The sequence below is a fragment of the Empidonax traillii genome, unplaced genomic scaffold, assembly GCF_003031625.1.
Source record: "Empidonax traillii isolate 1590-97213 ecotype Southwest subspecies unplaced genomic scaffold, ASM303162v1 scaffold923:size341358, whole genome shotgun sequence".
NCBI lineage: Eukaryota > Metazoa > Chordata > Aves > Passeriformes > Tyrannidae > Empidonax > Empidonax traillii.
In genome coordinates this window covers 291,215-310,656 of record NW_020956116.1, presented here as the reverse complement: position 1 = coordinate 310,656, position 19,442 = coordinate 291,215, and the positions used below count along the sequence as shown (strand labels likewise).

Below are 19,442 nucleotides of genomic sequence, written 5' to 3'. Positions count from 1 at the left end.
CGCGCGCCCCCGCAGCGGCCGCTCCCATTGGCGGCGGCGCCGCGAGGGGGTCGGGCCGTCCCGCCCCCTGCCCCGGCGCCCATTGGGCTGGCGGCGGGCACCACGTGGCGCGGGGCGCGGCCATTGGCGGCGCGGCGGCGGCGTGGGGCTATAAAATGCCGGCGGGGGCGCGGCGGCCCCGCGGCGGCGGCGGGAGGGATGGAGGCGGCGGGCGCGATGGAGGCGGCGGACACGGCGGAGCTGCGGGAGCGGCTGGAGGCGGGCGGGCAGGGCCACGTGCTGCGCTTCTGGCCCGAGCTGGGCGACGCGGCCCGCCGGGCGCTGGCGGCCGAGCTGAGCGGCATGGACGTGGCCGAGATCAACCGCTTCTTCCGCCGCGCCCGCGGGGACGGCGGCGGTGGCGGCGAAGCGGCGGCGGCGGCGCTTGACGCGCGGATGGAGCCGGTGCCGCGGGACGTTCTGGGCAGCGCCACCCGCGACCGCGGGCTGGTGCCGCGCTGGGAGAGCCGCGGTAGGTGTCGGGGGCGGCGGGGCCCGGCCCGGCGAGGTGCCGGAGCCGCCGGCCCCACGCGTGTGTGCTCCCGCAGGGCTGGCGGAGATCGCGGGCAGCCGCGTGGCCGTGCTGCTGCTGGCCGGCGGGCAGGGCACCCGCCTCGGCGTCCCCTACCCCAAGGGCATGTGCGACGTGGGGCTGCCCTCCCGCAAGACCCTGTTCCACCTCCAGGCCCAGCGCCTGCGGCGGCTGCAGCAGCTGGCGGAGGAGCAGCACGGCACCCCCTGCCACATCCCCTGGTGAGCTCCGGCCTCGGGAGGACAGGGAGGTGTCGGCTCGGTCCCGTTGGCGCCGATGGGCCAAGGCCCGGTGGGTTGGAGTAGCCCTGTGGGTGTCAGCAGCCCGAGATCCCCTGCATTGGTGCAGTTCCCCTTCCCAGCCCCTGCGCTGATGCAGAGCCCTTTGGCAGCCCAGGAGCAATGGGTTGGCATAGCCCCTCTTGGCAGCAGTGCTATTGCTATGGGCATATCCCGCTGGAGTTAGTGGTACAAGGGTCGGTGAGTGGCACTGGCAGGTCCCACGTTGTCAGACTCAGCCCCGTGGCCCTCGGGAAGGTCTGTCATGTCCCCATGTGGGACAGCAAGCACGCAAAGCAGGGGTCTAGGCAGCAAGGGGCAGCTATGGGGCTGTGAACAGGAGGTTGATGTCAAGGAAGAAGCTGCTGCAGGTGTCCCCTGCACTGTGCAGGGTGTTTTTTGGTTTTGGAGATATATGTTGCAAGGAAGTGTGAAGAAGCTCTTCACCGGCTTACCAAAGTGGTGAGGCCACAGCAGGTCAGATCCTCCTAAATGTGGAGAGGGAAAAAGCCTATCTTGGCTGTTCCTTACGTTTGGGATGAGGGGGGTGAGACCCTGCCTCTCCTCCCTGTTCACTGGGTGTCTCCTGCTCTGTGACAGGTACATCATGACAAGTGGCCGCACTATGGAGTCCACCAAGGAGTTCTTCCAGAAGCATTGTTATTTTGGCTTGAAGAAGGAAAACGTCATCTTCTTTCAGCAGGGCATGCTGCCCGCCCTGGGGTTCGATGGGAAAATCCTGCTGGAGGAGAAGGGCAAGATTGCTATGGCACCAGGTTAGTGGTGGGAGCTGATGGGAGGGGTGCACAGAGGCGAGATGTGGTGCTTGAGGACAAGCTTTTGGAGCTGGAGTGTTGCAGTGTGACGTGGCCCACGGGTGATGCAGGCTGGGAGGTGTCTGTCTTGGCAGGGAGGACCAGGGTGGGGTATGGCTGGGCTGATGACCCTCCACGCCACCTCCGGGGGGAAGGAGGATGAGCGTGGGTGGGTGATGGGACTGTTGGGTGTTGCTGCAGCCCCAACGATTTGTTCTCTCCGCAGATGGCAATGGGGGTCTGTACCGGGCCCTGGGGGCACACGGGATCATGGATGACATGGAGCGGAGGGGTGTGCAGAGTGTCCACGTGTACTGTGTGGATAACATCCTGGTGAAGGTGGCTGACCCCAGGTTCATTGGGTTCTGCTTGGAGAAGGGAGCAGACTGTGGGGCTAAGGTATGGTTTTGGGGACAAGCAAGCACTGCTTCCCTAGAGCGAGTGGGGTTTGTCCTGCTCATTGATCCCTTACTCCTCGTCCTTTATTTTCTGGTTTGCCACATTCAGGAGGGATAGCTAAGCACCAGGAGCATACTGGTGAAGTACCACATGCTGCCAGAGTCCTACCTGCCCCTTGGATAGTTCTGCCTGCCCTTGGCAGTGTGGGGGATGTGGGGCATCACTGAGCCATGCCTGGTGCTGTTCTTCTCCTGCCTTGCACAGGAACAGGCCCAGGGCTCAGAGGTCCCTTAGTTCCCGGGGAGTCCTGTGGAGCTCCTTGGTTCACGCCTGGATGCCTGGCAGCCGTTCTCCAGGTGGCTGTGGGTAGCATAGGTGGACAGGATCCTTGCCCTAGGCTGCCAGCTGTCCCCAGCCATGACGTCCTGGGCCACCAGACCAGGATACAGTGGGAGCAGCTGACACACTGAACCCAGCCCTGTATCTCGTGAATAGGACATTGCATGCTCGAAGCTTTACTTAAAGACTGGCTTAACAGCCAAGGAGGCTGTTTTTGTTTACATTGGGCTTGGCTCTGGCAAACAGGCAAGAGGACTTACTGGGTCTGAGGCTTTCAGAGAGCAAACTGAGAAAGGGAAAGCAATTCCTCCTCCTGGCTTGCACGAGAGAAAGAGGAAATAAACCCTAGCATGCAGAAAGGAGAAAGCCCTATGTCCCTGCATGCCACCCCACTGTGGTGGCAGTGATGGGTAGGGATTTGCTGGGGTAGTCCTGTGCCCAGATGGAGGTGTGTGCGACGCAAGGAAGAGGAGGGAGGTCAAGTGTAGGGGGCTGGCTCCGCTGAGCCAGCAGCCTCCTGGTTGTGCACAGCGAGCTGGCTAAAAATATCCATGCCCTCTGCCAGCTGCACGTGGGCTTCGTGCCAGATCCTGCCCACACCCTCTGGGTGTGTCTAACACCCTGTCACCCAGTTCTGCCATTGTCTTCCTCTAGTCCCCATTGCCAGAAGTACCTGAGAGGGGAGGGCTCCAGCATCCTTATCCCTGCGCTATCCCAGCACAGCAGAAAACCTTGTCAGGCGATGCTGGGTACAAGGGAGGAGTGAGTATATTTGAAGTGCTGGGCTTTGGGTGTCTTTCTCTGACAGTCCTTCCCTTGGGCAGGTGGTGGAAAAGACCAACCCCACGGAGCCGGTGGGCGTGGTGTGCCGAGTGGACGGTGTGTACCAGGTTGTGGAGTACAGCGAGATCTCCCTGGCCACTGCCCAGAAACGGGGCCCGGACGGGCGGCTGCTCTTCAACGCGGGCAACATCGCCAATCACTACTTCACCACTGCCTTCCTGAAAGATGTAGTCAAGTAAGGGCCTGCTGGGGTGCTGCTGGAGTGCTGGTGCCAAGTGGAGTCGGCTGCGCCTTGCCTTCTGCTGGCTGAGCTCCAGCTGTTTGCAGGCGTGCTGGGATGAGGCCCCTGATGTCTGGCCCCTGCACGCGTGGCCTGACCCTCGCCTCTCCACACAGTCTCTTCCTTGAGATAAGATTTCTCCTGGCCAGAGCTGGATGCTGCTTCCAGAGTGCAGGCGTGTGGAGCTGTCCTCTCCCAGCTGCCGTGGGGATGAGCAGCCTGTGCCTCAGGGAGGCTCTCCTGCTGCAGCAGTGTCTGAGATGGAGACATGACTTGCTCAGGCGAGTGACATCTCTTTCTTGGCCTGTTGCAGCACTTATGAACCACAGCTGCAGCACCACGTAGCTGAGAAGAAGATCCCACATGTGGACATCACTACAGGGCAGTTAATCCAACCCGAGAAGCCCAATGGGATTAAGATGGAAAAGTTCGTCTTTGACATCTTCCAGTTTTCCAAGTATGTCCTTTTCTCTCCATGGGGAAGAGGCTGGTGGCTCTGCCTTGGGCAGCTCTGAGAGCCTCCGGGGTGGTGCCAGGGGTGTGCCCATTGGTACTGGGATTAGATGCCAGCTCCCGTGCTTTGCCGCAGCAGCGGAAGGTTGTGCTTGGAGATGAGCAGGGACATGAGCAGCAGGAGGGACAGGCGCTGCGTGCTTCTTGCTTGGCTGAGCCCTGCTCCTGGGCCAGAACATTTGACTCTACAACCCAGGCCCTCCTCTCCTCCATGGCTGTGAAAAACAGCCCATGGGTGTGGGCTGTGGGAGGGCCATGGCCCCAGCTCAGCCACCCTGGCAGGGGAGAAGTGATGAAGCAGCCACGATTTCCAAACCTGACCCTCCCATCCTCTGTTTCCCCCCAAGGAAGTTTGTGGTGTACGAGGTGCTGCGTGAGGACGAGTTCTCTCCCCTGAAGAACGCAGACAGCCAGAACGGCAAGGACAACCCCACCACAGCCCGACATGCCTTGATGTCTCTGCACCACTGCTGGGTTCTCAATGCAGGGGGGCACTTTGTGGACGAAAATGGCACACGCATCCCTGCTATCCCTCGGTGAGTTGCTGCTCCTGGCACTCCTGCATCCTTTTTTGGGCTGGATATCAGACATGAGGCAGTCCCCAGCCCTTCTGCATTTCAGTGCTCCTGATAAGTGTCACTGAAGTGACCAGCTAGGGGTCCTTTCTCCTGGATGATCCGTGGGGCAGAGCTGGATGTGGGTTGAGTGGTGACAACAGGAGCAGCGGTTGCTCACTCAGCAGCAGCTTTCCTTCTTGGTTCAGCACCTCTGAACCAAATCCTGCCAGCCTCCCTTGCACAGCCAAGGTCGCCTCTGCAGGGAGGAGGTGGCTCCCTAAAGCCCAATTGCACCAGCAGATCCGTACAGCAGCCAGGCTGGACTCATGGCACCCCTTGACCACAGGGCCCTCCCCACCACCTTTCTCTGGAGATTGGCAAAGCCCAGACTTGTTCTGCTGTGTTTTTACCCTGCCTCGCTAACCCTTGTCTATTCCCATGTAGCGTCCCAAACGGAAGGTCGGCTGCCACGCCCGCAGATGTCAAAGACAAGTAACTATGCCGTGCAGCGTGCATGGTGGCGGGGCTGCGCTTAGGTACTAACGGGCTGTAGGCCAGGCCGCGGGGGCGCGCCGGGGACAGGCACCCACAGCGACTAACGGGGCCGGGGGGCTCTGGGCCGCATGCTGGGAGCGGGGCACGTCCCACCGCTGGTCCCTGTGGATGCCGCTTCTCGTGGTGGCGGGCAGTAGGCAGGGACTGCTCCCTCCTGGGCTCCTTTCCGCAGGGGCAGCCGGCCGGGATGACTGGATGGGGCTTGTGCTGCTGGTATGGGGGCGGGGGCGGCAGCAGCCTGGTGCTGACTGCCCGCAGCCCCCAGAGGACACCCCGCAGGCAGGATGCTGTTGGGAAACACGCTGGCACGTCCCTTCGGTGACGCTCCCTGTTAGTCACACCATGGCACAGCGCAGGCTGGACTGGTCCCGGCTGGTCCCAGTGCTGGAGACGGCTGCCGTCTCCCGATGTCCACCAGGCGTCCAGGCAGATGGAAATGGGACTGAAAGCCTTGAGTTAACGTCAAGCAGGCTTTGATGTAGCATCTGTGAATCACAGCGCAGCAGCCAGCTGTGCTTTGTGTGACTTCAGCTCTTGGAGTTGGGACATCCAGACCGTGACACCAGGAAAGCCCCTGGCTCAGTGCTTGCAAGTTTACAGGAATACACGGGAGAGCTTTGACACTTCTGTGTCAAAGGAGCAAACAGCAGCATGTTCTGTAGGCACAAGGCAGGCGGGGTGTCTGGGACTTGGAGCTGGTGAGTGTAAATGACTCTCAGACTAAGCAAGCTTGTTACGTTCCCCCACTTCAGAAGTTGTATCTTCCAGTACTTTCTGGTGAGATATTCCTAGGATCTCTGTTTCAGTTCCAGACTCCAAGTGTTTTCAGGCTTATGACTAGGCCACCACACTAGCTATAATGTAGGAAGAAGGATACACCTTATCCTACATTTACCAGTCATTGCCAGTTGATGTCAGATTTTTTTTTTGTTTAAACAATTATCTTGAATCTAACTCCAAGGCATGCACAAGTACGAGGGCTGGGTTGGGATGGGCAAGTTTTATTCACAGCTGGGACAGGATGGGGGCTGAGTGAGGGTGAAAGGAGCACTGTCATGAACGACATCCTGCCATGGCTGCCGTGGTGAGTGGCTGGGAAAGGGGCACCCTGGGGTGCTGCTGAGGCTCTTTGTTGGCTCCACATGGCTGCACCCCTCAACCAGACTTAAACACCAACTGGATCTGGGGAGTATCTGGGAGGGGTCCTACAATGACTGGTGGCAGCAGGAGCAGCCTTGGGGCCCCCACGTAGCCCCCTGCCCCTCAGTGCTGCTGCAGTGGCCAGTACTGGTGTGGGTCTGATGTTTTGCTCACCAGTGCCAGCTCACAGGCAGAACAAAGGAGCTGAAACAGGCAAAGGCAGGAGGAGCAAAGAGTGCTGCAGGGAGCATTTCTGAGCGAGCAGACAGGCTTACCCTGCGTCCTCAGATTGTGCTTTAGGCAGATGAGTGCTTAAAGAAAGACCAGTTATAGCCAGCAAACGGGCAGGTGCTATGTGAGCGCATTTGTCATCACCCCAAGGAGGAGGAAGGAGTGACTGGTTTGCATGCATGGTCAGAAATAGCGGGGCTGGGGACTCAGGCACTGCTGTAGTTGCACACATGGAAAGGCATCGTGAAATCCACCTCTAAAGCTCTCTTCCCTTTCAGTCGCTGCTGGTATCTAAACTTTCACTCACACCTCTGTGGAGAGCACGCAAGGCTTGACTAACCCAGGGCAGCTCTGTGCTGGTGGGGTCTGACCCCCCCACCTGGCATCAGCGAGATCTGGGGCCCCGTTCGTGTCCCCTGGTGGGATGTAACTAACTCTCCTGACTTTTTCTTTGCAGCTTGAAGGATGCAAACGACCTGCCAATCCAGTGTGAAATTTCTCCCCTCGTGTCCTATGGAGGAGAAGTGAGTACTAACTCTGCAGAGCTGAAGAGGTCCTTGCAGATGAACTAAACAGGTGGAGGGGCTGGCAGGGCACACATGTGAGGGGATAAGCCACGGAAGTGTGACTTGAATTCACTGTGGGGCTTTTTGAGATAGTGTCCCTCAAGCTGCTAGCCCAGGAGGGGACCAGAGCCACCTGTGAGCAGCTCAGGGGGTCAGCAGAGCAGATGACATGTGGTGTGTTCCTAATGAGCCACTTTGTCTTCCCATAGGGTCTGGAAAAGTATGTGAAGGACCGAGAGTTTCGTGCACCTCTGATTATTGACGAAGATGGGATCCATGAGCTGGTGAAGAATGGGATGTAATGGCAGCAGGGTGCCCAAGCAGGGCTGTCTGTCCCGCCAGGAACTCAGACACATGAAGGTTTATAGCTGTGACTGGTTGGGGCTGGTCCCGCTCACTCCAGCCCTGTGCAGGGGAGAATGTGACCCGCTCGGTTCTCAGCACATTGTATGCTTCTATTTATATGTTAATTTAAAAACCAAACACTTTATGGATTCCCCTGCCACGAAGCACAGCTATGGCGCGCTGCTCTTTGCACTCCAGGCTGTGGGCATTTATTTTTAAACATGTATATAGTAGTAGTCATTGTACATGCAGAGAGAGGATTTTTATGGTACGGGGCTGGGATTAATCTTGAATTTTTATTTTTCTTAAATCTACATGACTATTTTTTTTTAATAGGGCCCTTGTCATTGCCCATATCCTTCCTTTTGGTCATCCTTTCTATGTTGCACAACTGGAAGCACCCAATTAAACTTTTGAGTCCCTCCTGTTTGTCATCTGGTGGTGTTTGAGTGATGATGACTTTCCACAGAGGCTCTGCTCGTGGAGTAGAGGGCTGACTGCATCGTACCATGTGCTCAGCCAGTGCAGCAAGGATTGTTGCTTGGGGTGGCTGCAGGCAGGTCCTCTGGCTTGCAGTGCTCGTTTGGGGCATATCTGGAGGAAGCAGAGGGTTGCACTTCCCTCTTGTATTCTCGCAGACAGTGGCAAGCCTCGAGCAGGTAGGAACAGGCAGGTATGTTGGGCTGCCAGAGTGCTCAGGGTGAAGTCAGGCTGGTGTGGAGCCCTCCAGCAGTGCTGTGTGCCCTCTGCTTTTCCTGAGAGGGCTCTTCAGCTTCTTCCACAGCACACTGCTGGGGAGTGTGGTGTCCTGATGCCTCCAGACAGAGCAGCTGTGCTGCCTCCCCTCCTGTTTGGGAAAAAGGATGGAGCTCGACCAGCTCCTCTCCTGATCCCGAGTCCCATCACAGCCCTTGGTGTGGTTGGTCCCACTGCCCCCTGGCTGCCTGGAGAGGGATTTTTCCCTTGCAGGGCTGCGAATGGGACCCAAACCTCTCTGCCCCAGGGGAAGTCACCAAGTGCCGTGAGTGCTAAGGTGGCTGTTGGGCATCCTAGGCTCAGCCAAGCACTCGGTTTCTCAGGCAGTGTGCCTGGGAAGCCCGGGCCACGCGGGGGGTCCCAGCTGGCGCTGTGCCTGCTGGTGGCTCACCGCTGGCCGTCTGGGCTGTGTGTGGCCGAGGCTTTGGCTTTTGGCTCTGCAGACCACCACCTTTGCATTAGGTCCTGGGGCAGAGCAGCGCAGCCCTGGCTGTTGCCAAGTTATTTGAGTACTGATTCCAGGTAGCAGGAGGGGAGGGGAGCGGAGTGGAACGGAGCTGGCTGGCATTTGTGCGGGTGTGCACGTAGGGCAGCCTGTGCTTTTCCCTGCCAGATGATCTGAGGCAGCACAGGGGGGCACATTACAGAGCCCTGCAGCAGGCACTGCTCTGCCCCACTCCCTGCCTGCCCTCCCTGCCAGCCTGGAGGAAGCTATGCCCTAACTCTGTCACCCTGGGCACCCCTGGCTCAGCTGGCACTGCAGCCCCTCTCTGGTAGCAGGGGTGAGGGTCACCAGCATCTGCTGTGGGCAGTGGATGGCTCACCCTGCCTGTGACTCAGTTGGTCTGTTTGGAGAGCAGATAGGCTGGGAGTATGGTGAGGAGGTTGTGTTTAGGAGCAAGCCTGCAGCCCTGGAGCTGTGGGGAGTCCTGCAAGACAGGAGAGCTTTTTAGGGAGCTACTGGCCTGCTGCCAGGGGTGCTGCTTCCCTCCCACGGTGTGGCAGTGGTATAAAATACACTCAAAATACTAGTCTAAAAAAAAAAAAAAAGTTGCTTTGTTGCTTTTTTTTTTTTAATTGCGGTTTTTGCTATTGCACAAAAACTAATGTGAGCCCTTTATTATTATTTTCTCCTTGCTGCGTTGCATAGTCAGTGGCCGCAGTGCCAAGCTAGTGCCTGGAAATGATGTAAAACCACCCGCTCAGCGTGGAGCTCGGGGAGCTGGAGCGCTGATTCCATGCCGTGCGCCAGGCAGGTCGGCTTTCCGGCCGGTGTCCTGGCCACGCGTGCCCGCGCAGGAGTCTGATACGCTTCCCACCAGGGGCCCGGAGAGGGGTAGTCCATGTGGGACCTTCTGGGACAGTGTTGAGGTCTCATGGAGTGTCTCCGCTGGCCGCATTTTGGGGGTGTCCCACCTGGCCGCAGGGAGCAGGAGGAGGGTCCTGGACACACGTGCCGTCCCGCAGCCGCGGGGGCGAGTGCCGGAAAGCAAAACGCTGCCTATTGCTTTAAGTTCCCCTGCCGGCCACGCGGATCTTTTTATTTTATTTTTTTTTTCTCCTGCGCTATGAATGGGTTTTGCTGTAAATTACAGCTTTGCGCACATTCCCTCGGGCCGAGGAAAATAACCTCCGCCGAAAAGCCAGCCCGGATTGCTGACTGGCTCCCCCTCTCCGCTCCCTAATTGAAACCAAATGTGCAAGATGTAGGATTGTGGGATTTCTGGCCGGCTCCCAGGAATCCGCAGAATGCAAAAACGCTCCCAGAGGCATCTTGCATCAGCCCGGGGAAGTTCGCTCCTCGCCTGGCTCCCTCGGCCCAGGCGAGGGGCGAGGAGCCCACCCATCTGCCGCCGCCTCCCCGCTCCGGTGAGTTGCTCCTGGGTACGTGGAGAGGCGTGTGCCCCTCGTAGGCTTGGGATTTTGGTGGGATTTGGGGCGAGCTGTTGCTCTGCGGCGGAACCTGGGGAGAGGGGCTGGGGTGTGGGTCTACCTGGTGAGGGGCTGGGGCAGAAGCAGGGCAGCGTTTCCACTTCGGGACGTAACTTTTGGCCACTTCTCACCAGTTGTCCCCCCACTGCCAGTGTTTTCCCCCGCGCTCCGTGCCGGGCCAGCATTTCCTGGTGTCCCTCCTCGGCTCCCGCCTATGTGTCTGTTGGCAGAGCCGGCGGCAGCGCTGGCCAGCCAGAGAGGCCCTGCTGTCCCCCCGCCAGGCACCAGGTCACGCCGGGGAGGGGACACGGGGCCACTGGTCTGGTACTTTTGAGCATCGTGCCCCGTCCTGGTGCTGGGAACTCTCGCTTCTGGCTTCCCAAGCCTGCGCCGTGGAGGAGCGATGCCGTGGAGCCCTGCACCGTGGCGGGGCAATGCTGTGCGCCGTGGCACAGAGCGCGGAGGAGGGCTCGAAGTTTTCGGCTGGGGGGGAGTGCGTGCTCCTGTGGAGCAGCAGCATCCACAGGACCGCGTCCACAAGCCCCCTGTCCGTGGGCTGTGCTCCTGGCAGGTCTCTCCAGGGCAGCTGGCAGCCACGGGGATGTGCCGGCTGCTCCTCGCACCCTGATCGGCTGCGATGGCCCGGGCTGAGCCAGGCAGCCCGTGGCTGGGGAGGCGCTCGCTGCTGAAGAAAATGGGGCTGCATCCAGCCCGGAGAAGGTCTAAAAATGTTATTTTTGGAAGGGAGGAGGACTACGGGTCCCGTCATGCTGCGCTGTGCTCCTGGCAAGGCTGCGCCGGTGGCACAGCATGCTGGGGGCTGTAGTGCCATCTGGGGTGGGGATCCTGAACCCCCTTACCCAAACCCTGCATGTCTTGGGCCAGGGTCACAGACTTCTGATCGAGGACATTCCCTACAGCGTGGCCCTGGCATATCCTGCCATCCAGCAGGAATGGGGAGTTGCAATGGGAGCCCTGGCAGTCCTGGGAGACCCATGTCCAGGACCTGCTGCCATCCAGCACCCTCTCCGTGCCTGATGCTCCTCCAGTGCCGGCATGGGCAGCAGTGCCCACCTGGGAAGCGAGCTGGGGATCTCACCAGCTGGCACGGGTGGAGGGCAAGAGAAACCACAGGTCAGGTGGGGTTTGTCTCTTAACAAATGTGGATTTACTTTTTCCCCTGGTAATTCTCCCTGGTTATTTCAGTAGAGTAAGAAAGGAGGGAAATAAAAAGGGAAGACAAAAAAAAAAAAAAAAAAAAAAAAAAAAAAAAAAAAAAAAAAAAAAAAAAAAAAAAAAAAAAAAAAAAAAAAAAAAAAAAAAAAAAAAAAAAAAAAGCAGCTGCCAAGGGAAACTCAAAGCCCAGGCGATGCCAGGGAGGAGCTCCAAAAACTCTCTGCACTAAAAATTTCCAGTGATTGAAAATTTTCAGCAAGCATTTTCAGTCAAAACGTTGAAATGCCACCCCTTTTGCGGGGCTGGTGGAATAGAAATGATTTCCAGCTGGGTTGCCAGTACTGCTGGGCCTGTTTGACCACGTGTCCCCAAGCCCCCAGCCTCAGCACCTGAATCCCTGTCTCCACACTGTCCCCCAGCCCCATTCCCCTGAGGAGCAACGAGCACTTCCCACTGGTTACGTGGGGATGATTTCCCTGTATTAGACTAAATGTAAATGCATTCCCTGCAGGAGATTCGCAGCATCTGGTATCCTGATGCTTAAAGAGTTTACTCAGCCTGAAAGAATAGTGGGGGGAAAAAAATAGCCCTAGATAGTTTTTGGAATGCAGAAGGAAATTGAGATTTTAATTTTGGGGGGAACTGGCCATCACGAAACACAGGAGCCTCCTGTGTACCTCTCGGCAATGCAACTGAAATTCCCAGTTGCAGCTGAGTTAGTTGCAACTAGCTAAATATTACCAGCTGGGAATAGAAAAAAAAAGCAACCACATATTGTTCTTGTAAAAAAAACCAAATAAAAAAATAAAAATAAAAAATAAAAGAGGGGGAAGAATCACTCCAAGTGCAAGTGTTTATTTGTGCCAACTGCAGAGCTCGTGGTGTTTAGCAGAATCGCCCAGGAGTCCAGCAGTGTACTGTGGGGTGCAAAGAGCCTCTAGCAGGATGCAGGTGGCAGCTCCTGGGGTTTTGCATTCCCCTTGGGTGCTGGCATGGTCACAGCAAGCCCCTGTCTTGCTCCTGCCCTGCCAAACCATGGCTTTGGCAGTGGCCTGGGAATCATAGCCAGCACCTCCCATCTGGTCTTTGTGGGATAGAGGCATCTGATGCGTGGCAGATGGTTTGGGTTTTTCTTGATGGTGGGGACAAGGTTGTGGGACCCTGTTTGGGGCAGATGCAAGAACACAACCAAGCACCCACCTGTTGGATCACTGGTGTTGGGCTGGCCTTGAGGATGTGCCAGCCCAGCCCAGACATCCCTGGCGCAGTGGGCTTGGGTGGGATTTGCTCCAGCAGCCAGCTCCATTTGGCCAGGAGCTATGGTCCCTTTAACCCCCAGCTTAGTAATTTGCTCTCTCAAAGTTTAATGTGCATGTAAACTAGATTAAAATAGCCTTTTTTAATAAAAAGAAGACTAATCTGCATCTGGTGCTTGTGTGAAGTGCCCCCTTGGCAAATCAGAAGAGGGGCAGAAGCTAAGGAAGCCTAGGGCAGGGCTGGTGACATATAGGGCTCTCCCTGGTGCATCCCCCAGCGTGGTGCCAAGCCCTTTGGTGGTTTCCCAGAGGTGTGTGGGTGCAGTGGGAGCTTTTCAGGCTCTGGGGATTTCTGGCAGCTCAGGGCTGGCTAGAACCAGGTTGGTGACTGTGGTGGAAGCACTGACACAAAGGCAGGCATGTCCTGGGGGATCCCACTGTGCTGTGGGCTGTACCCTCCGAGGAGGAGCCCTGACAGCACCAGCACTTTTTCTCCCCTTGCTGCAGCCCAAGCCCCATTGCCAGGACCCCAGGTCTTCTCCAGCTCCATCCTGTGCTCCCCTCGAGGCAGTGGGTATAAGTGACTCCCATGCCCTCTGTCACACCTTTCTCTGTCGTGCATGTCCCTGGGATCCACTCTGCCACAGGGAGCTGTCACAATAAATACGCTGTAAATCTCGGGCGAGTATCTGCTCTCCTCTCTCCAGAGCCAGCAGGCAGGGAAACCGCCTGTTGAAACGTGCTATTATTGTCTTATATGACGGGGTTGTGCAAATTCGTGCTTTCAAAGCTGTCCAAGGGTGGGCGGCCCAGCCGGAGCTTTTCTGCCCAGCAGTGGAGCCCGATGGTCCTGGCCCCAAGCAGTGCCCAGGGAGGTTCGTGTGGGTCAGAGTAGAGCCCTGGGAGGTTTGTGTGGGTCCTGTGGCCATTACATGTGGCCAGCTCCAGGGATGTGGCGTACCATGGCTCCCAGGGATGGTGGTGGGACCACCTTTGACCACCATCTCATATCTGAGGTCTGGGGCTCTGCTCCTCCTCTGGGCCAAGGTGGGACACAGGGGCACGGGCAGGGGAAGCGCTCCCATTCTCAGCTGGCTGTCCCAAGAAGGGCTGACCTTTCCACGTGGCTCAGCAGCCCCAGTGTGACGAGCCCTGTCTCTGTTTCCACAGGACTGCAGACATGCCGGCCACCCCCAGACCAGCCCTGCTGCTGCTGCCACTGCTGCTGCTGAACATCCCGCAGGCTGCGAGAGCCCAGGTCAACCCTGGTAAGTGAGACGGGCACTAGGTGGCATTTCCCTGGGACATTTCACCAGGGACATTTCCCTGGTCCATGCTCCTGCCAGGACGTCCAAGTTTGGCTCATCTCATGACTTCTGGGAGCAGCATGTGATGGCCCCCAGAGCCTGCACCTGCCTGGGCACACTGTTGTCCTGCATATGGCTTGGCTGCTGGCAGTGACCCAGAGAGCTCCCTCTGTGTGCCATGGACACTGTCCTACCCCCATCAGTTAGTGGGACATGGGGGTACAGGCAAAGCACTGCAGCTGGAGCCCTGGGATCTGGGTAGGGCTCTTCCCCACTGGGGGCTCGTTGAGCCCTCTCAGTTTTGAGGCTACCAGGTGCCGGGGCATTGTTTTCTGCTGCTGTGTTGTGCTTTCTTTGGTGGTTTTGCAGCAAACCAAGGCTGGCTTTAGTGAAGTGGCCTGACTGGGTGCCTGGCTTCTACTTGGAAACCACAACACTGTCAGTGGGAGAAGTGTGTTTAGGTGGCTGTTTCTGCAGGGCTCAGCCCCATCCTGTGTTGCAGGGATGAGCACAGCCCAGGCTCCTTCAGCGTGCTAGGGTTTCCCAGGATCATCCCTGTAACGAGTTCCTTCAAAGCCTTCTTCCATCCGTGGGAGGAGTTCGCTAGGCCTTCCCTGGAGGCTTCATAGTTCTTACTTAGGGAGGCAATCCTGTTTCTCCTGCAGACATCTAGGCCTGGCAGCACTGGTTTTGCCTGGCCAGGCTCATTATTACCTAGGGCAAAGGAGCTGAGCTGGCTCCATGTTCGACGAGAATTAAGTGGGAATTTGGTGGGAGCTGCGCTCTGCAGAGCATCACAAGCCAGAGAGCTGGAGACAAGAAGAGATGCTCCCACTGTGCCAGTGCTCATGATGAAGATGCACTCATCCCTCTGTCTATGCAGAAGGTGGTCCCAGGGATGGTGGCACGCAGGGATGCGCGTTCTTTGCCGGTGCAGCACGAGGCGAACTGGAGGCTGTGGGGGTAGGAGGCGGCCCGGGCACAGCATCCTGCTGGTCCCTGCCTCCCCCGTGCGGGTGTTTGCTCGGGGTGGTGTGTGGAGGGAGCGCGGTGGGCTGGAGCCAGCGGCCAGACGGTAAACACAGCCAAACAAGCCGGCCTTTCAGCAGTGCTCTTGGCAGCCAGGCGTGAAAAAATAACTCCTGGGAAGCAGCGTGGATGTGGTGCTGGGGGGAGCCGGCTGCCACTCGGGGACGCAGCCTGCCTGCCACTCCGAGTACTTTTCCACTCGCAGCCAGGGTGGGAGCAGGGCTGGTGATGGGAACTGAGGGGTCGGCAGGGAAGGCGAGTGCCCGCCTTTGTCACTTGTTCCCCAGGGCAGGTGGGGGGAGCAGCGGGGCAGCACGGCACAGTTGCTGCAGGTGAGTTTTTTGGACGAGTGGCCTCTGGAGTGAGCATTCTGGGCTCCCCCAGAACAAGGAGCACGTGGATAGCGGTGCCAGCTCACAGGCTTTCTACCACAGCCGAGATGCCTGCCAGCAGGACTGACAGGATCTCAAGGGACAGGGCCTGGTGTGCCTATTGGAGCGCTGCCTCCCCCTGCTGCCGCTTCACTTTGAGCTGGGCTGGCGTTCACTTCTGGCCAGCAGCTCCATTTGCTCAGGCAGGTGTTGCCTTGTCAGGACCACCCCATCCTGCTTTGTCCTCTCTGTAAGCCAGAGGGATGGAGAGTGCTGTGCTGGGGCCGCAGTGCCTGCGGTGTGGTGGATGTGCCTCAGCCTATTCCATTCTCAACACGTATCTGGGCTGGGGAAGTGCCTGCTCAGCGCCCTGCTGGTCTCGTTACAGCGGTGTGTCGGTACCCCTTGGGAATGTCAGGCGGGCACATCCCTGACGAGGACATCTCAGCCTCCAGCCAGTGGTCTGAGTCCACAGCTGCCAAGTACGGCCGGTGAGTGTGGGGACCCTCCTGCAACAGCCATGGCAGGGTCTGAGCTGCCATGGAGGAGAGAAGGGGGACATGGGGCTGGCTTTGGCTGCCTGCAAACAGCTCCTCCACTCTGGGTTCACAGGCTGGACTCGGAGGATGGTGATGGAGCCTGGTGCCCTGAGACCGCAGTGGAGCCAAATGACCTGAAGGAGTTTCTGCAGATTGACCTGCACGCCCTGCACTTCATCACACTGGTGGGCACCCAGGGGCGCCACGCCGAGGGCCATGGTAATGAGTTTGCCCCCATGTATAAGATCAACTACAGCCGAGACGGCACCCGCTGGATCTCTTGGAGGAACCGGCATGGGAAGCAGGTGAGGAGAAGGGTGAGTGCTGCACTGGGTGGCGGGTGAGGAGGATCCTCCTGCCCATCCCCACCATGCTTCTCTCTCCCCAGGTGCTGGATGGAAACACCAACCCCTATGACATTGTCCTCAAAGACTTGGAGCCTCCCCTCATCGCCCGCTTTGTCCGATTCATCCCTGTCACCGACCACTCCATGAGCGTCTGCCTGCGGGTGGAGCTGTACGGCTGCGTCTGGCTGGGTGGGTGGTGCAGTCCTGTGCTTCTTCCTCTGTCCCCAGAGCCCAGCGAGGGTACTGGCCATCCCACTGAGGGCTGTCTGTCCCGCTGGGGGCTGGCAGGGCTTTGGTATTGGCAGGGTGTCGTGCACCTACTCACCCTCCCCTCCCTGCAGATGGGCTGGTGTCCTACAACGCACCAGCTGGGCAGCAGCTCATCCTTCCCGGGGGCACCGTCATCTACCTGAATGACTCGGTGTACGATGGGGCGTTCGGGTACAGGTGAGGACTGGGTACCACACTGGGCAGGAGGGCTTGGGGCTGCTTCTTCCCTGCATTGTCAGGCTGATGTGCTGATCCTCAGCAAAGCAAATGCTTGGGGTCTCCCTGAAGTGGGGGAGACACGGCCAGCTTAGGGAGGATGAACATCATGAGGGGGACAGTATAATGGGGCAAGCACACCTTGGATTAACGCAAGCTGCACCACGCCTTCAGCACCCCACAGCCTTTTCCAGAGAGAACATCAGTAACAAAACTCCCTCCTGAGTGTCCCAGGAGGTGTGAGGAACTGCAGGGGGAGTGCTGGGTGGTGGCAGGTTTGTGGGGTTGGCAAGAGTCCCATTCCCTTTCCCCCCTTGCATGTGCCAGCATGACAGAGGGCCTGGGCCAGCTGACAGATGGGGTGTCGGGGCTGGACGACTTCACGCAGACCCACGAGTACCATGTCTGGCCGGGCTATGACTACGTGGGCTGGCGCAATGAGAGCACCACTGGCGGCTACGTGGAGATCACCTTCGAGTTCGACCGCATCAGGAACTTCACCGCCATGAAGGTCTGCACACCCCCTGCCCTGTCACCCGCCCCGTCCCCCTCTGGGGCCGCACTGACAGGCTGACCCACAGGTCCACTGCAACAACATGTTCGCCAAAGGGGTGAAGATCTTCAAGGAGGTGCAGTGCTACTTCCGCGCCGATGCCAGCGAGTGGGAGCCCAGCACCGTCTCCTCGGTGCTGGTTGTGGATGATGTGAACCCCAGCGCCCGCTTCGTCACTGTGCCCCTGCTCCACCGCATGGCCAGTGCCATCAAGTGCCAGTACTACTTCGCTGACACCTGGATGATGTTCAGTGAAATTACCTTCCAGTCAGGTACCCATTGCCCTGAGTCCTGTGGGGACCAGACCCTAATGGGGAGGAGGGGGGGTTCAAGGAGAGAGCGGGGCTGTGGGACACTCCAATCCCCCACCCTGATTCTCTCCTCTGCTCTCTTGACAGATGCAGCCATGTACAACAACTCGGTGCCCCCCGCCGATGCCCCCGTGGTCCCCACCACTTACGGTAAGGCACTAAAGCATTGTTGCCCTGTGATGGGTGGGGGATGCTCTGGGGGGCAGGGAGGGGTCTCCCCACATGTCACTGTGACCAGCTCTTGCTGTGCCCTTCTCCTGCCAGACCCCACGCTCAAGGTGGACGACAGCAACACGCGCATCCTGATCGGGTGCCTGGTGGCGATCATCTTCATCCTGGTGGCCATCATTGTCATCATCCTGTGGCGGCAGTTCTGGCAGAAGATGCTGGAGAAGGTGGGCAAGCACGGGATGGCTGCTGAGGTGCTCCAGGGCAGTGGACTCATCCTGGGCAGGTTCTTCTGGAAGCTCAGTACAGAGAAAGCAGACTCCACGCAAGGGCTGATGCTCCCCTCTTCTCCTCAGGAAGGTTGCGATTTGCACCTATCTTTCAAGCAAAGGGATTTAGTTGAGCAGGGTGGTCACTTTGCGGCCTGCCTGCCTGTCCATCCCTCTGTCCTGAAGCTGATCTGGGGAAGAGGAGCCTGGGGGGGTCTCACCACAGCTACCACCTAATCAAGGGCAGTCATGGAAGTGATGGAGCAAAACTCTCCTCCATATAGGCAGAAAAGAGAAACATGAGGATAAACCCAGGTGGATGCTGAATCCCTGGGACAGGGCACCAGAGAAGAGGTTTGGGCACAGCACTGATACCAGGGAACACAAGAGACCCCATCCTGCTCATGCTGTGGAGAACCCCATCTGTCCTCCCTTCCCCCCCTTCACAGGCATCGCGGAGGATGCTGGATGACGAAATGACCGTCAGCCTCTCCCTGCCCAGCGAATCCAGCATGTTCAACCACAACCGCTCCTCCTCCTCCAGCGAGCAGGAGTCCAGCTCCACCTACGACCGCATATTCCCCCTGGGACCTGACTACCAGGAGCCCTCCCGCCTGATCCGCAAGCTGCCCGAGTTCACCTCCGGGGAGGAGGACACAGGTGAGAGCCAGGACACCCTGCATGCTCAGAGCCATCTACCACACACTGAGGCTGTTGCAGCCCCTCTCCCCAGCCCCAGCTTTTGGCCTATCTTCAAGCATTTTGGCACTGGGGGGAGAGGTTGAACAAGCTCCTGTGCTTTCCCATGTGGAGGTCACACAAAGCCTGTGACCGAGAGCCATCACTGATGTCCACTGCCAGACTGAGCTGTGTCCCCCTGCCATCCTTGGGATGCTCTGGCATCTCTTCCTCAGTGATCTGAAGGTCAGGCACTGATCCCTTCACATCCAGTGCTCAGGGCTGGATCAGTGTGTTTGTTGGTGACTGGGAAGGAGTCAAGCAACCTGCAATCCTTGCACGAACCCAGCCGTACCGGGACAGTGCGGGGGCTCTGGGGAGGACAGGGATGGAGAAGCCAGCAGCTGGAGTGGGAGCAGCCCCCAGGCAGCAGAGGGTGCATGGCAGGACACCCATGGCAGGGCTGGCCCCGCTGTGTCCCCCCAGGCTGCAGTGGCCCCGTGAAGCCATCCCAGGCCAGCGTCCCCGAGGGCGTCCCGCACTATGCTGAGGCCGACATCGTGAACCTGCAGGGCGTGACCGGCGGCAACACCTACTCAGTGCCAGCCCTCACCATGGACCTGCTCTCTGGCAAGGATGTGGCTGTCGAGGAGTTCCCCAGGAAGCTCCTGACCTTCAAGGAGAAGCTGGGAGAAGGCCAGTTTGGGGAGGTGAGTAGGAACTGGACCTGCTCTGAGCAGGGCTCAGGCAAAGCTCTTTCCAGCTCCCAGGGGCTGAGGGAGACTGTCAGTCAGCAGAGGTAATGGCTGCCTCTTGGTCCCCCAGGTTCACCTCTGTGAAGTGGAGGGGATGGAAAAGTTCACAGGAAAGGACTTTGCCCTGGAGGGCTTGG

General features: G+C 58.5%; 2 protein-coding genes across 3 annotated transcripts in view; both read left to right on the top strand.

The window, feature by feature from the left end:
- Positions 1 to 192: 192 nt before the first annotated feature.
- UAP1 (UDP-N-acetylglucosamine pyrophosphorylase 1) lies at positions 193 to 7,806 on the top strand. 2 transcript variants are annotated; one of them, XM_027902950.1, is made up of 10 exons: positions 193 to 511; positions 588 to 792; positions 1,450 to 1,625; positions 1,891 to 2,063; positions 3,227 to 3,420; positions 3,779 to 3,922; positions 4,326 to 4,514; positions 4,980 to 5,027; positions 6,919 to 6,985; positions 7,237 to 7,806. In XM_027902950.1, the coding sequence occupies exons 1-10, from the start codon at positions 199 to 201 to the stop codon at positions 7,327 to 7,329; spliced, it is 1,602 nt and encodes a 533-aa protein (XP_027758751.1). In that variant the 5' UTR covers positions 193 to 198; the 3' UTR covers positions 7,330 to 7,806. The 2 variants fall into 2 exon arrangements, with proteins under 2 accessions (XP_027758751.1, XP_027758752.1); XM_027902951.1 differs by lacking the exon at positions 4,980 to 5,027.
- Positions 7,807 to 9,926: 2,120 nt separating this feature from the next.
- DDR2 (discoidin domain receptor tyrosine kinase 2) overlaps positions 9,927 to 19,442 on the top strand; it is a 14,406-nt gene continuing 4,890 nt past the window's right edge. Inside the window, exons 1-12 of the mRNA XM_027902929.1 lie at positions 9,927 to 9,997; positions 13,663 to 13,760; positions 15,588 to 15,690; positions 15,812 to 16,043; positions 16,127 to 16,274; positions 16,427 to 16,532; positions 16,899 to 17,082; positions 17,153 to 17,396; positions 17,523 to 17,585; positions 17,700 to 17,830; positions 18,322 to 18,532; positions 19,037 to 19,260. Coding sequence (XP_027758730.1) covers positions 13,673 to 13,760; positions 15,588 to 15,690; positions 15,812 to 16,043; positions 16,127 to 16,274; positions 16,427 to 16,532; positions 16,899 to 17,082; positions 17,153 to 17,396; positions 17,523 to 17,585; positions 17,700 to 17,830; positions 18,322 to 18,532; positions 19,037 to 19,260 — 1,734 coding nt within the window. The 5' untranslated portion in view covers positions 9,927 to 9,997; positions 13,663 to 13,672. The remainder of the gene's footprint in view (positions 9,998 to 13,662; positions 13,761 to 15,587; positions 15,691 to 15,811; positions 16,044 to 16,126; positions 16,275 to 16,426; positions 16,533 to 16,898; positions 17,083 to 17,152; positions 17,397 to 17,522; positions 17,586 to 17,699; positions 17,831 to 18,321; positions 18,533 to 19,036; positions 19,261 to 19,442) is intronic.

Coding starts and splice junctions, on each gene's coding strand:
- UAP1 (XM_027902950.1), top strand. CDS start 199: ATGGAGGCGGCGGGCGCGATGGAGGCGGCGGACACGGCGGAGCTGCGG. Junction 3,923..4,325: donor GACATCTTCCAGTTTTCCAA/GTATGTCCTTTT, acceptor TTTCCCCCCAAG/GAAGTTTGTGGTGTACGAGG. Junction 6,986..7,236: donor TCGTGTCCTATGGAGGAGAA/GTGAGTACTAAC, acceptor GTCTTCCCATAG/GGTCTGGAAAAGTATGTGAA.